The sequence below is a fragment of the Ictalurus punctatus genome, chromosome 9 (genome assembly GCF_001660625.3).
Source record: "Ictalurus punctatus breed USDA103 chromosome 9, Coco_2.0, whole genome shotgun sequence".
NCBI classification, from domain to species: Eukaryota; Metazoa; Chordata; class Actinopteri; order Siluriformes; family Ictaluridae; genus Ictalurus; species Ictalurus punctatus.
The window spans coordinates 6,191,515-6,207,500 of record NC_030424.2 but is presented as its reverse complement, the minus strand read 5'-3'; the positions used below and the strand labels follow the sequence as shown (position 1 = coordinate 6,207,500).

General features: G+C 36.3%; 1 protein-coding gene across 9 annotated transcripts in view; it reads right to left on the bottom strand.

Annotated features, from left to right (window-relative positions):
- Positions 1–14,772, bottom strand: part of lpin1a (lipin 1a) — a 30,929-nt gene extending 16,157 nt beyond the window's left edge. Inside the window, exons 1-4 of one of the 9 annotated variants that reach the window (XM_053682657.1) lie at positions 5,517–5,598; positions 5,369–5,432; positions 1,372–5,065; positions 1,018–1,113 (exon numbers count right to left, since the gene is read on the bottom strand). In XM_053682657.1, coding sequence (XP_053538632.1) covers positions 1,018–1,113; positions 1,372–1,563 — 288 coding nt within the window. In that variant the 5' untranslated portion in view covers positions 1,564–5,065; positions 5,369–5,432; positions 5,517–5,598. Of the gene's footprint in view, positions 1–1,017; positions 1,114–1,371; positions 5,066–5,364; positions 5,599–12,148; positions 12,357–14,733 lie in introns of those variants that run through there. The other 8 variants (XM_053682659.1, XM_047157518.2, XM_053682660.1 and 5 more) reach the window with 8 other exon arrangements.
- Between the last annotated feature and the right edge of the window lie 1,214 nt (positions 14,773–15,986).

Genomic DNA, 15,986 nt, shown 5'->3' with positions numbered 1-15,986 from the left:
GACCCCAAACACAAAGCAAAGATGGTTGTGGAATAGGTAAAGCAGGCTAACCTTAAGCTTTTGGAATGGTCTTCCCAAAGTCCTGATGTCAACCCTATAGAAAATTTGTGGACTGTGCTTAAAAGTCGAGTCAGGGCCAAGAAACCAACAAACGTCATTGAACTTTAAAATTCTACCAAGAAGAGTGGTCAAATATCCAACCAGTATTCTGACAGAAGCTGGTTGATGGCTACCAAAAGTGTCTGCTCGAGGTGAAACTTGCAAAGGGACATTCAACAAAAAATTAAGTGTGCTATATGTATATTTTTGACTCTGTATGTATAATTTTGACCTTGTGTTGACTACAGAAAACCCCAAATAAATTAAAACATGTGAACCAAATTCTTGTTTTTGTTTTTATTAAAGATGTATGTTGTACAATCATTCTGCCCCAGAAAAAGAAAAGTTAAAAGAAATTATTGAAAGCCCAATATTGTCATGAAATTCATGTCCATGATGAGTGTATGTAAACTTCTGTATACTGCCACTTTGACAAAAAGTGTAATAACTTCTGCCACATTCTTCTCATTCAGAAGTTTATCAAAAGGTCATATCAGACACTTTTCTTTAAGCTTTTCGAATGTCATAACTGTTATTACTCCATCTCTATACCAGAGTGCTTGGGAAGGATTGTTTGTCTTTATTAGACAAAACTTCAGTATTGCAAGAAGTATCTGTAACACTGTTTCATGTCTCAGTACCGAAACCTCCAACCAGATTTTGCCTTTACATTGGTCACTTTTTTCCCGTCTCAATTTGGGTTTGAAGAGCGAAATGTGTTATAGGAGAAAGCACAAGCCCAAGAGTGCATCAGTTCAGGTTACAGAATGTCCCCAGCACAAGAGAGCTTCCAGTAAACAAGAGTCACATTTCAATCTTGCAACTTAAAGAGATATTCCCATGTGTTGAGTTGCTCAATATACTATATGGAGCTTGATCAAACTGGATGAGTGCAATTCCCTAGAATAACATACTCACCATGTCACTTTCAGTCTCCCTGACAAAAAAGGCTTCACCATTCTCCCCCAGTTTCATGTGTAGGCTTACTGGCTCTCCATTAATCTCTATGTCAACCTGTGCAAAGAAATTACTGTCAGTGTGTAATTCAGTTCATGAAAAGATTTCATTACAAAATATGTCATTTGCATCAGTGACTTACAACAATGTACTGTATATTTCCAATGCAAATGCAATGCAAGGGCTTCTAAATGGATTTCAAACTTTTTGACAACCCCCCCCCCCAAATTTGGCCATTGCAATCTCTTCTTTGCTGCATGACATTACTACCAATTAGCTTGATACAGCCTAAACATGATGTACAAGTGACCTCACCAATTTTTCCCTCGACCTCAGAACACCCATCTTGCCAAAGCGGACATGGAAGGGTGAACACTGTAGGGAGCTGTCAGGCTGACGCACCACAATGACATCTATACAGCCAGACAGGGTGGCTGGGTTCAGGCCTCGGTATAGCTCCTTCACCTGCACAAAGACCTGACCGGCTAGCTGTCCCACGTAATTCATGGTCCGACTCTGAGGAAAAGTAAGCGCACAGAATGCAAGAATGTTAAGTTTCCTTAAGGTTGCACGTACCAATGCATCACAATTGAACTTTTTTAATTTTTCATATAGTTATATCATTAAAAAAATCTTCATAAGGTACATTTGACATGTAACATTATGATATGTATTACAGAGTACACAAATTTCTGAGTTGATAAAGATAAATTCAGTCATTTAAAAGCAGTCAAATTCTACATGGAAAGAAAGCAGCTATGGTTTGGATTCTAATAGGAATAATTTTGCAATCCATGAATCATGTCAAATAAATATTTTCCCTTAAATGAACCTGGTCTGGAGGAAGCCACTTTTGTGGCTACATGCTAGGTTAGGCTTTGGTAAGATGAACACACTTACTGGTGATTAGACAGGTGTAAAATAGTATAATATAGTGTAATAAGTAATATAGTATTTATGCCAGGCAGTGATGCTGCTCTAGTGCTGTCTGGTCTGAATATGGAAAAGTTTGCATAATAGAAATGTAAATGTATAAATGATCCAATATACACATTCAAGGTTGAAAAGTTGACAATATATCAACAGCTCAATATATAACAGCAATTCAAAAAAAGTTGGGGTGCTGTGTAAAATGTAAATAAAAACAGAATGTATTGATTTGCAAATCTCATAAACCCATATGTTATTCACAATAGAACATAGAAAACATATCAAATGTTTAAACTGAGGAAATTTACCATTTTAAGGAAGAAATAAGGTAATTTTGAATTTGAAGGCAGCAACACATCTAAAAAAAAGTTGGGACAGAGCCATGTTTACCACTGTGTAGCATTCCCTCTTCTTTTAAAAACAGTCCCTATATGTCTGGGAACTGAGGAGATTAGTTGCTGGAGTTTTGTGAGAGAAATGTTGTCCCATTTGTGCCTGATACAGGACTCTAGCTGCTTAACAGTCCTGGGTTGTCTGACCACATAACAGCTTTCCACTTTGCCTCACTCCATTTTAAATGAGCTTTGGCCCAGAGAAGATGGCGGCGTTTCTGGATCATGTTCTCATAAGGCTTTTTCTTTGCAGTACAGAGCTTTAACCTACATTTGTGGATGGCACGGCGAACTGTGTTCTCAGACAATGAGTTCTGGAGGTGTTTCTGAGCCCATGCAGTGATTTCCATTACAGAATCATGCCTGTTTTTAATGCAGTGCCGCCTGAGGGCCCGAAGAGCAGAGGCATGCAATATTGATTTTCACCCTTGTCCCTTGCACACAGAGATTTCTCCAGATTCTCTGAATCTTTTTATGATATTACATACTGTACATGATGAGATATTCAAAGTCTTCGCAATTTTATGTTGAACATTATTCTGAAATTGTTCCACAATTTGTAGATGCAGTTTTTCGCAGATTGGTGAACCTCTGCTCATCTTTACTTCTGAGAGACTCTGCCTCTCTAAGATACTCTTTTTATACCCAATCATGTTACTGACCTGTTCCCAATGAACCTCCAGCTGTTCCTTTTAAATAACACTTACTTTTCCAGCCTTTTGTTGCCCCCGTCCCAACTTTTTAAAAATGTGTTGCTACCATCAAATTCAAAATTACCTTATATTTGTATTAAAATGGTACATTTCCTCAGTTTAAACATTTTATATGTTTTCTATGTTCTATTCTGAATAACATATGGGTTTATGAGACTTGTAAATCATTGCACTCATTAAGATAAAACTGAAGACTTTTTCATTCTTTGTGTCAGTTCCACATTTGAAGAGCTCCTCAATTTAATAGCATGTCATTTGGTGAAAGAATGTTCAGTGGTGTCCAAAAGTCTGAGGCCACTAATAAAAATGCTTCTATTTTGCATGATTTTCTAAATTAATACAACAATTTTCATTACAAATTAAATTACTGACAAGAACATGAGTGAAAAGTAGAATCTTTGAAATAATTACATATATTTCAGAGTTTCTTATATTTGGTACGCCCCCCTTTTTTGCTTTAATGACAGTGTGCACTCAAGCTAGCAAAGACTCCAAAGGTTTGTGCAAAACCATTTTAGATAACATCCATATGAACACTTGCTACAATAGTAGAGATTAAGTGTGGGGAAAATCTTACCTTTTGTACAAAGCAGTTAACATGGTTGATAACTCTATTAGCACTTATTGCAGTTCCCATTTTTGACCACTTGGTACAATAATAACTCTATGAAAACTAAGGATTGTGAAACATCTAGAAAGGTGAGCAAATCAATGGAACATCTGCTTATACACTCACTGAACACTTTATTATACTAATACTGGGTTGGGCCTCCCTTTGCTCTCAAAACAGCCTCAATTCTTCATGGCATGGATTTTGCAGATTTTTCAGAGGCACTTTCATGCTGTGAATTTCCTGTTCTACCACATCTCAAAGATGTTCTACTTGATTCAGATCCAGTAACTGGAAGGTTCAATGAAGAACACAGAACTCATTGTTGTGTTCTTGAAACCAGTTTGAAACGACATTTGCTTTGTGACATGGTACATTATCATGCTAGAAGTAGCTGTTAGAAGATGGGAAAATCGTGGCCATGAAGGGATGCACATGATCAGCAACATTAGGCTGTGGCAATCCAGCGATTGGTATTAACAGGGCACAAAGTGTACCAAGAAAACGTTCCGAATCACATTCCACCACCTCCACCAGGCTGGACTGTTGACACAAGGCAAGTTGGGTCCATGGATCATTCTGTTGGTGCCAAATTCTGACCCTACCATCTGTGTGCCTCGGCAGAAATCGAGATTTATCAGACCAAACTAGTCTACACCTGTCCAGCTTTGGTGAGTCTGTTGCCACTACAGCCTCAGCTTTTCGTTCTTGGATGACAGAAGTAGAACCTGACATGGTCTTCTGCTGATGTAGTCCATCTGCCTCAAGGATCGATGTGCTGTACATTCTGAGATGGTTTTCTGCTCACCACAACTGTCAGCTCGATTCAGTCTGCAACCATGGCACCCTGAAACTTAGTGACCTACCCCCCCGGCATTTCTGATATTTGATGTGAACATTAACTAAAGCTCTTGCCATGTATCTGCATGATGTTATGCATTGTATTATTATTTTATTTCTTTAAACACGTCACCAAAAGGGTTCACTAATGTGTCACAATGCGGTATCTTATTGATAACAACAAGCAATTCAGTGATACGTAGGTATTGTATTTTGCTATTAAGCAAAATACAAATAGAGAGTAGTGAAGTGTTATTATTGTTTTATTATTAAACAAAATACAAGTAGATAATTAAAATCTCCACTGAAAATAACTTCAGTTTCCTCCAGATCATGGGCATCAAAACAACAGACTACAAATACCGTTTTTCCTGATTGTCATGGCAGAGAAACTAAATGACTGATGATAAAGGATTCAGTCCAGACCCACAGTTGATACAGAGTGGTTCTGCAGTTTAACCAGTGCTGGGTGTGCGCATGCGTGCGGGGAACACAGACACTAGCGCCAAGCTGTCACGACGAACCTATAATGAAAATGGATATGAAACGGATCATTTGGAAAAGAAACTGGGAAAAACATGTAACCTGCAAGTGAGGACAATGTTTGCACATTACATTATTGAATATTTCCAGCTCGAATACAATGCTATATTTGTTTTTTAATGAAAAGCGCCGGACTCTGAGATGCTGCAATACCCGTCATCACGTGATGTACAGGTTATATAATTGTAAATATACCTCATGTATAAAAAGAAAACCACAACATTATGTGTGTTAGCTAGTAAACAAACGACAAAAGACACTGTAAATAGCAGAAGACTACCTACAGTGCAGAAAGCTCTCTACGATGCTGTGGTCATCAGGCAACACTTCAGTCCATCATCCGAACTGCTGAAAGAGTTAAATCTATTCACTGCTATTGTTCATACAATATTTTTCTAATATTGCTTTATTTCCCAGTGACTCTGTCCCTACCCCGTCTCCTGCACTACTGCTGCTGTATTTAAACTAGGCTGAAATAAACAGTCCTCCCTCTGTCGCTCTGGCCACGTCCCAAACCACACACTACTGCACTGAAGAGTGTCACTAAATACCACTAAACAGAGGCGCTAGAGGCGCTGTTCTATTGAATAGTATGCTGTTTGGGATGTAGCGCTGACCCCGCCTTAGTGCATGACGTAAACACTTAAATACTTTATACACTACTGTACACTAGTGATGGGAAGTTCGGATCATTTTACTGACTCGGATCTTTGAATCTCGTTCAGCAAAATTAACGAATATTTTTACGAGTCATGTCGTTCATTTCAGCAGAATATAATTAAAATGTTACATGTTAAATTCCCCAACACGTCTAGTACTTTATAAACTGTAAAATAAACTATAGGCTAATATAACCAATTATGAGAAACAGAAATGATTCATTAATAGCTTCGCTGGTCTTCAGGCGAAGCAGTGTGTTAGTTCACCTCCTGATCCAAATTTTTTCTTCCTTTTTCATGTCTCATTTGTCATGTCTGTTCTCTGGAAACAGAAATGATTAGTTCACCTCTTGAGTCTTCGGGTTCGAGTAGTTCGTTCATACCGTTTCCGGTACTGCATGGTGCATTGCCTATGCGGCAGTCACCGGAAGAACGAACGACTCGAACCCGAAGACTCAAGAGGTGAACTAATCATTTCTGTTTCCGGTACAGAACCGATGGGGATGCAGTCAAAAATGAACAAATCACTCTCTGAGACAACTCGGTGTGCCCGAGTCATATTAAAGATCCATTCAAAATGAACAAATCGTTCATGAACGACACATCACTACTGTACACACTCCCCATAATAAGTATTGGGATGGCACAGGAATTCTTTTGCTTTTTCTACATTCTGAAGATATTTGAGCCGATAGATCAGAATGATCAGAATTTCAGCTTTAATTTCCTAATACTTACATCTATGATGTGTTAAAAAACTTAATATTTAGTTGTATATCCCTTGTTTGCAATAACTGCATCAAGTTGGTGACCCACTGACATCAACAAACTGTTGCATTTTTCTTTTGTGATGCTTTTCCAAGATTGTTTCAGAGCTTCTTTTAGTTGTTTGTTTCAGGAGATGAAATGCATGCTCAATTGGGTTAAGGGCTGGTGATTGACTTGGCCAGTTTAAAATCTTCCCCTTTACCCCCCAGATGAAGTCCTTTGTTGAGCTGGCAGTGTGTTTTGGATTAGATTGGATGCATTTGTCTGTAAATAGGCAGACAGAATGTTTCTGTAGACTTCTGAATGAATTCTGCTGCTACAATCATATAAACAAAGTTTATATACACTTGATTCTTTTTATATTTTGTGATAATTAAACTGTTTAACTGCCCTCTGTTCTTCAGAAAAATCCTCAAGGTCCTGCACTTTATTTGCTTTTCAGCATCTTCTGCATATTTGACCCCTTTTCAACAGTTGCTATATGATATTGAGATCCATATTTTCACACTGAGGACAATTGAGGGGCTCATACAATTTATGCCTTATTTAAAATTTACAGAACAATTGAGACCTATTGGTGTGTGACAGAATACTGGAGAACCCAGAGGAAACCATACATACACAAGCAAAACATGCAACACTACTCATACAGTAAGCTGAGTTCAGGATCAAACCAGGGACCTTGGAGCTGTGAAGCAGCAACACTATCACTGTGCCACTACACCACCACTAATTAATCCTAATGGCTTCACCCAGATATAACCTTAATAAAACTGAAGTTATTAAGCATAACAATTGCAAAAGAATTAACAACCTGCCTTTAAAAACAGCTACAAAACCAACCATTCTAAATATAGCATGCCTTTTAAAAATGGGCTGAATATGTATAGATATGAAAATAAGGTGTTACAATTGTTTGGATTTAAAGGTGTCATTGGTGACTAAGCAGGCACTGTGCTTTTATACACACATCTAAACAGCATGAACACAAATCACATCCAAAATGAATAATGATGAAATTGTTTATGTTGGAAGACTACTTGTGGGTCATAACTATATTTATAGTTATAGTTATGATAATTATATCATAATTATATTTAACTCGACCTCCCATTTAAAATAATAATTGGAAATACACACACACGCAAACACATTCATATAGGATACACACTCTTATCACATGTTGGAGCTGGAGTGCTGCCAATCTTGTCCTAGCAGGTGTTGTATCATAGTATTTGTAAAGAAGCTCCAGTACACTGAACTGTGTGTGTGTGTATGGTTTACAGGTAATGGATAAGGAACAGTATGTTTCCTGTTTCACATGCTTATGATTTATGGCATACACATGCTTGCAATTTCTTTAGGTCCTTACAGACATATTCTATTTCTGCCTGAACATTAGAAAACATTTTCACATGGATGTCATGTGGTACAGTTATATTGATTTATTTATGGGTGTCTCTGAAAGCAGACACAAGTAAAAAAAAAAAAATTTTAACCACACTGTGATCTGTCAGACCATTTAAATTGATTACTGGTGAGACCGTATTTATTAGTTTTTGCATTCGTTTTTTTTTTTATCAGAATTTGAGTGCAGTCTATTTAGTTTAACCGTAACCAGGCATTTTACTATTATTTAGTGTATATGTTACACATGACTGGATACAATATTCTTTATATATATATATATATATATATATATATATATATATATATATATATATATATATATATATATATTCCATAAATGTAATGTATGATCTCAATTGCTGTGTCATGGTTTTTGATGATACTGTGTTCTTCAGTAACATCAAATCTTGTTTATGCTGCTTAATGTTGTGTAGCTGCTTCATGTACTAGAATATTTCCTGGAAAAAAGGCGCTCAAGAAGACATGACCAAAACAAAACCCCATCACTCTGCCTCCCCACCCTCACCCTGGTGTGTGCGTGTGTGTGAATGATCATATCTGTAAGTGCTCTACCCTTGATTTCAACACTGTTTGTGCTGTTGGAGGGAGTACCCTGCATGCTTGTGAATGATTTCTAGGAACTAAGCTATTGAGCCATAAAGGCACTTTGTTCTGGAGTCTCTGTATTCAGGGAGGTTGCTGAGGTGTAGTGCTGTGAACAGACAGCATTTAGCCTTTGAATGGTCTAGAGATGATTCAATCCTGATGAACAAAACACACATTAATTCATAATAATATTTATGATATAAATGGTAATCAGCCACAATTAATTCAAGCAAAAATACAATAATATATTGTGACATGACAGTAAACTCTTTAATCCAATAAATGATTCATTAAAAGATTCATAATGTAATCCCATATTTGATTCATAAATAAATGCATTGTTCAGTTCAAGTCTCTACTCTTGGCCTGTGTGATTCGAACTGCTCTTTACACGTGATTTGTCATTGGGGAATAGGAACTCCTGGAACTCCTTAGGAACTCTGGCTGCATTCGTGGAAGAGGGAGGTGTTGCTAGGGGTGAGCTCTCTGCACCAATCAGAGTGCAGAGGGCCTTGTGACAGCAATCCAGCAAGGTCGTTTGTTGACTGCTAATCATACTGCATACTATAGTGGGAGGGGAAGCTACATGGGAGACATTCCAGTAGTGCAGGACCCATTTCTTTCAATTGTGTTCCAGTGTTCACTATTTTCTTTGTGATTTTGGACAGTAACATGCAGTGATAAACATTTACCTACTGTGGTTCAGTGAATAATCCACATTTATTTGTTATTTTAGATAGTAAATCTGATTCTGTTGGCACAGCAGAGTGTATTTTTAATGGGTAGGAAGCTGATAGTCTTACAGTCTGTGTACTAATCTGTACATTTTGGCATGACTGAGCACAGTATACTCAGTAATTTCTCAACCAATTATAATTTTGTTTATTCGAGACGGCATGGAAGAGGGATGCATAAAGATACTGGGATAAAACCACAAACTTGGTGAACATGACTACTTCATCTATTTATTTATCTGCTTCATGCATATGTCTGTTAACAGACATACAGCAGATATGAAAAGTCTACATACTCCTATTGAAATGGCAGCTTTTGTGATGTAAAACAAGCAAACAAAGAACAATCATGCCAGATCTTTTTACACCTTTAATGTGATATAGCAACCGAACAAAATCAAGTGAAAAACAAATAGAAATGTGTTAGGGAAAAAAAGAGAAAAAAACCTGATTGCATAAGTATGCACACACTTTTATAAAGGGACATGTGACTGTGCTCTGAATTAACCAGTCACATTCAAACGGATGCTCAACAGTAATCATACATCTGTTCTCAATGAAGTGATTCTGATTCACGCAAAAAAAAAAAAAAAAAATCAGCTTTTTCTGTAGCTTCTTGGTTTCATCCAATAGCTTAAGCCACGGTCAACAAAAAGCTTACAAAGTATGTACAGGATCTCATTGTTGAAAGGTATCGATCAGGAAAGAGTACAAAAGAAATGTCAAAACATTAGATGTACCACTGAACACCGTAAAAACCATAATCACCAAGTGCAGAAATTACAATGACATTACCAAAGAACAGGATGTTCCTCAAAAATTGCCTACCACAACATTACAGGAGATGCAGGAATATCTAGCAAGTGCTGGTGACTGCCTGTATATAACAATATTCTCACAAAAGCTCACCTAAATTTTTGCCAAAATGTGTCAAGGTTTAATGCAACAAAGGTATAACCTTTTGGGGATAATTCTAACAGATTGGTGCAAACTCAAGACAACTTACTACTCAAAGAACATCATACCCATGGTGAGATATGGTGGTGGCAGCATCATGCTATGGGGCTGCTTCTCTTCAACTGGGACTGGGGTTCTGGTCAAGATAGAGTTAAATACGGATACAAATTCTATTTTGGCACAAAATAGCTGAAGATGAAGAAAATTTTCAATTTCTAGCATTACAATAATCCAAAGTACAACTCCAAGTCAATAAAGAAGTCTCCAAAGAAATTTGGAATGGAATATATACATATACAACCCTGTTATTGTTCTTTTTTCTTTTTATGCTTATCCCCCAACATGTTTCTATTTGTTTTTTATTTTAATTAATTTTTAGTTGCTATGTCATATTAAAGGGGCAAGAAGATCTGACAGGATTTATTTTTCTTGGTTTAATTTTTTTTAATATCACAACAATTTACTATTTTAACAGGGGTGTGTATACTTTTATATCTACTGTATAGAAGATGAGATTTTCCTGCTCTGAGGATATACTATGCTAAACTACAAAAGCAATCAAATAGTTTCATTTTTATTGGTTGCAATTAGCAACCATTCACTGTTTGATATGATGTAAAAAATAATTGACAAAAAAGAGATGCCATAACATGCCATATTACAGAATTTTTGAAAAATCAGTACATTATTGAACTATTTCTGTCAAATGGAGTCAAATGCCAAATGTATCGGGACAGTTATATTATTAGAATATTGTTATTTTCTGTGTATTCGTCATTCTAATAAGGATGACTTAAATATGCATTATACTCAGATCTGTGCCAGTGCAAACATCACAGACTATGATCAAATATACAGTACTGTGCAAATGAATATACAGTAATGTGCAAATGACTGCAAAGAAATGCTCTAAAGCAAATATAACTTAAATATAATGAAAACTAATAATGAAATAACAATTCTGTGTAAACTGCAATAAATTAAACAAAAAAAAATCAATATTTGGCATGACAGCATGACATTTATAGGACGTTATAATCATGCAGGATATTGAATATGCTTTGCCCTAATATTTATGGTGTCAAATTTCAGACAAATTAAAGGAATATTTAATCCAGATAGCAATATCAATATGGCTTATAATAACAGAAACCTAATGAACATCTGTTACATGATACTTGCATAATTTGAATAACCAGCCACTGGATTTGTGGGCTAAGTATTTGTGGGTCAGATACTAGCAGAGCCTCTTGGAGCAAATTTTACACACTTGTCTTGCTGTAACACATATCACACACTGAGCATATTTTTAGATCTTATTTCTGGTTAGTATCAGGGCACTCGGTGGTGTCCCAGCCAAGATTACTGTGTCTCATGCAACACAACCTTATGATCGCTTAAGTCATGCGCTCTTCTCTGGCTAAATAAGCTGCACAGTTGTACTGCACAATCTCCTGCTGTGCTGCATCTATAAGCACAACATTATACATAAACCTAAGTTCAATTTATCCTGATGTCAACAAGTATACTAAGAAAATCCTGTAGAAACCTAAGGAGTCTAGATGTGTTTTCCTTTACTGTTGAATCACATCACATTCAGAAAGCAGTACATATTTGCTTTTATTTACCATTTGCTGTTATTTGCATATTTGCAATTGTATATATTTAATACTTGGAAACGTGATCTGGAATTTGTATTCTAGAGTAAATACAAAAATAAAGAATAATAGTTGATATTTTGTTCTGAATCTCTAAATATTTAGTGCAGCCAACCCTACTTATGTTTTCGAGGAAGATCACGACTTTGTAGATGCTGACAGTACATTACAATATAAGGTAGGTTGATAGGTTTTTAGTAGATAATTACATTGTGTATAGCTGTTCTATACATATTTGCTAATCAGACATGCAGAAGAAAATAAGTTATTACCCATATCCAACTTGTCTCACTGGCATTGAGTTCCACATTGTATGTTTCTGGTTCATCCTCTGATTGCATGATTCCATCGTCTGTTTGGAGCTCTCAGCTCCCCAAAATAAAACAGGTAATTTTATTTTTCTTGCGGTCCAAACAAATCTTCTTAACAACAATACGTGCGACTGTGGCAGTCCGGTGATCCAAACAGTGGTCTATATACCAGGCTCGTGGAGGTTTCTTACTAATTTTACCGAGCATGTTCTTGGAATGGAGTCCAGAGCAACTTGAGAGGATTGCTCTGCAAGAACCTTATAAGACCTTTTGCATTTGCTCACACAGTTATATAAGCTTTGACCATCTGAACCCTCTTTTTTGTGATTTTGTGATGTGATGTGATGTGATGTAATTTTATCACATAAGGGCAACTATACAACATACTTAGAAATAAACAAGGTGGCAAATAAATTGGCTATAAAATGGCTATAAAAAATAAATAGACCACTTTAGGATTTGAAAATAACAACAAATCTATTGCTTTTATAGTGCTACACTGCACTGTTTTGGTTCAAAGTGTACATAACTTAAATGAAACTATAAACGTGTTGCCCATTTATATGTGCAGGTTTATCTTGTCATGTTTATGCTGCTCCTAAAGTCATCTCTATTGCAATTTGAGACAGCCATTTATTTTCACATGATTTCAAATAAGGCTTCAAAAGCTATGTCACTGTCAGACACTGTCAGTCATTGTCATCTCTGTTTGTGGGAGTGAGACTGTGTTTTTGACATCCTTCTTTTATTTCAGGGAGACATTTTTATATGTGTGTCTCATTGTCCCGCCATAAACCTTTTAATTTTCCTTTCATTTAAAAAATCTATGTACACTGGTACACAAATTAATGAATGAATTTGAATTAATTTACATTACGGCTGTTTTGACATACACATCTGTTATATGTTACTTGCCAAAAAAAAGGTGAAGCAAAATGCGATTGCTAATAACAGTTTACACTCAAGTGTCCATCACTGAACAGTTAATAACATCAGTTTCATATGATAGACTCCATTAAAACTCTAATAATGCTCACACTCAAGTTCCTATTAACACAATTAGCACTTTTTACTACAGAGTACACAGCTATAGAAGAGAAATTATTTATAATCACACTAGCCGATGTCACTCAGAAAAGGTTGGGGTGCCTTTTGAGTCTGGTTCCTCTCAAGGTTTCTTCCTCTTATCGTCTCAGGGAGTTTCCCCTTGCCACCAGTGCCTCTGACTTGCTCATTAAAGATAATTTCTAAAATTTTAATTAAAATCTTATATCCAGATTTCTGTAAAGCTGTTTTGTGAGCATTATTAAAAGCTGTATATACGTAATATTGGATAGAATTGATTTTTAATGTTTCAAAATATTTTACAATGGTCAATTAAATTTATGTTTAGGTATCTAGCTTAACCCAGTAGGTTTTGCCTAAATATTCTGCACTGATGTACTCTCACTCTAAAGTTGAGCATATAGTTATAATTTTTTTTCATCAAATTGTTGCTGCATACATCTGAAAATGAAAAAATAAAGTCTGTGGGAATTAGCGTGGTACTGTCTGCTATATTTTGAAATTTCTTCCAAATGTTTGGCTGTGTTGTGTATATCATTATCCGCTACATGGAAGAAGTAAATGCTCTCATTCATGATGTACAAAAATATTGAGCTTGTCAACTGTGCATTATAGAACTCATATAAAATAACATAATATCAAATCTTAGGTTTGTTGTTTTGTCGATACCTGTATTAGTGACTTATTATTCATGACTTACTCTTTATTGCTCTGTACTGTGTCGAGTCCACATTTCTCTACAGATCACATAACATACCATCTTAGTAACCAACTACATCAGTGACTGCCTGCTAAACTGCTGAAACATGGCATATTCACCAAATGCTACTCTGTGTACTGGTGGAAAAACAAACATAACTTGCTTGTGGTTTTTAACTCTTGTGTAGTCTTAACATTATACATACTGGCCTTTCCTAAGGGTCAAAAATTACCCGCCTTCACTAAACCCCTAAAATAAAGCAGTTTAATTGAATTTTAAACATCCCCAACCTATGTTTCATGAAGAAACAACCTATCATTCATCACAAACTTTGTGAATATTTGGGGTTTCCTTCTTCACATTGCAGAAAGGCTGCATTTAATCAGGGGACACCACTCATTTTTATTACTACACACCTGACATAATTGTTTTCTTTACTTAAGTAGAGATTTATTATTATTATTATTATTATTATTATTATTATTGCTAAAGGTACTGCATAGGTGTAAACATTTTTTAGCAAGAGAACTTAGAGAATATCAGAAATGTGCAGAATGTAGTTTTAAATGCATTTTATTGATGGGAAACATAGTGATATATTCTTATATACTGCACAATAAGGAATTCAACTATAACATACTAATCTACTCCCATTTTTGATCCATTGCCCCAACCCACATGGTAATCACTTAATCATATAAATCAATGATATTACAGCAATACATAATAATAATTACTAGTAAAAATCACTTACATTACAGGTATGGAAATAATAATTTACCTCTGAATGGAACCAGTTGCTCATCCACTGTTACTTCAGGCCCAGGGTTGTAGAGGTATGGCAAACTCTCCACCCACTTCTCACAGACTTCTCTTATGGCTGCCAGTTTGTCTCTCACATGTGTTACAGGTCTTGACTCACAGTTATCACAGATTTCTGATGAAAATTTGAAAGGCTTTCAGTGGCATCGTGGCACAAAAAATTGCCCTTCCACTCTCAGAATCAGAGAGACTAGATGGAGCCTCACCTTGGGACCTATACACACCCGCTAAGATTAGCAGCCCTATGTATTTATGCAGGTTGACCTCATCCATCCTTTTCCAGTTGTCTCCATATTTACAGAAACCCTTCAAATTTGTAATTTCCTGGATGATTTTTTTTGATGGCTGGTGTGATGAACATGTAGAATGTTGAGATGTCCTGCATGTCTTTTGGCCCCTGGGGTCATCCTTATGACATGTGCTGCCATCCTGCCCTGGTTGTCATATGGTGAAAAGGATCACGTTACTTTCCTGTTCTTTGGCAAAAATGTCTCTCCTTCATCTTGGGGGATTACTTCTTCATCTGAAGATGATGCATCATGCTCTCCTCCTCTTCTAAATCACTGTTCTATTGTTCCTTATGAACATCTGAAAAAAAAAAAATCAGATCTACAACCTGTTGGGTGCTGAAACGTGTAGTCATGGCTTCAGCAAAGAGAGAACTGGGGGTACTGCCATCTGCAGCACCTTTATAGCCTCTGACTGCATTCAACTTGAGTCATGTGGAGGGGAGATGCTGCACATGCGCAAGAGTTTTGCCTGAGTTTGATGAGCACCATGATTTTTGTGGTGTGTTTATACCTGCCAGGTAAAACAATGACTCTAAGACAATCTTTGTACCCTGGTGGTGTTCAGCATTCATGGAAATATGAACAAAGGCAATGTTTCACTTTCTCTAATGTTGGGGTCACTCTAGGAAAAGTTGAAAATTTCAAGTTGAAATATAAATTTCAAGTTTTAAATTTAGTGGCGGGTCAGACAACATGTCAGCGAATGAAGTTATGAGATCATTCACTTCTTGTTGAATGTGCTATATCATTTCACTGAGTAAAACTACACTTTTATGAGTAAGTAGGCACATGTGCAGAACAAATGCTCCTAAATGTGGTATTTGAGAGATTTTGGAGGTGCTCGGTGATTTATGATGTCATTAATATATTAATCAAGAACAAAGTGAGAAACTACAATTTCTGTTCTTTTGTGGATGGGCTT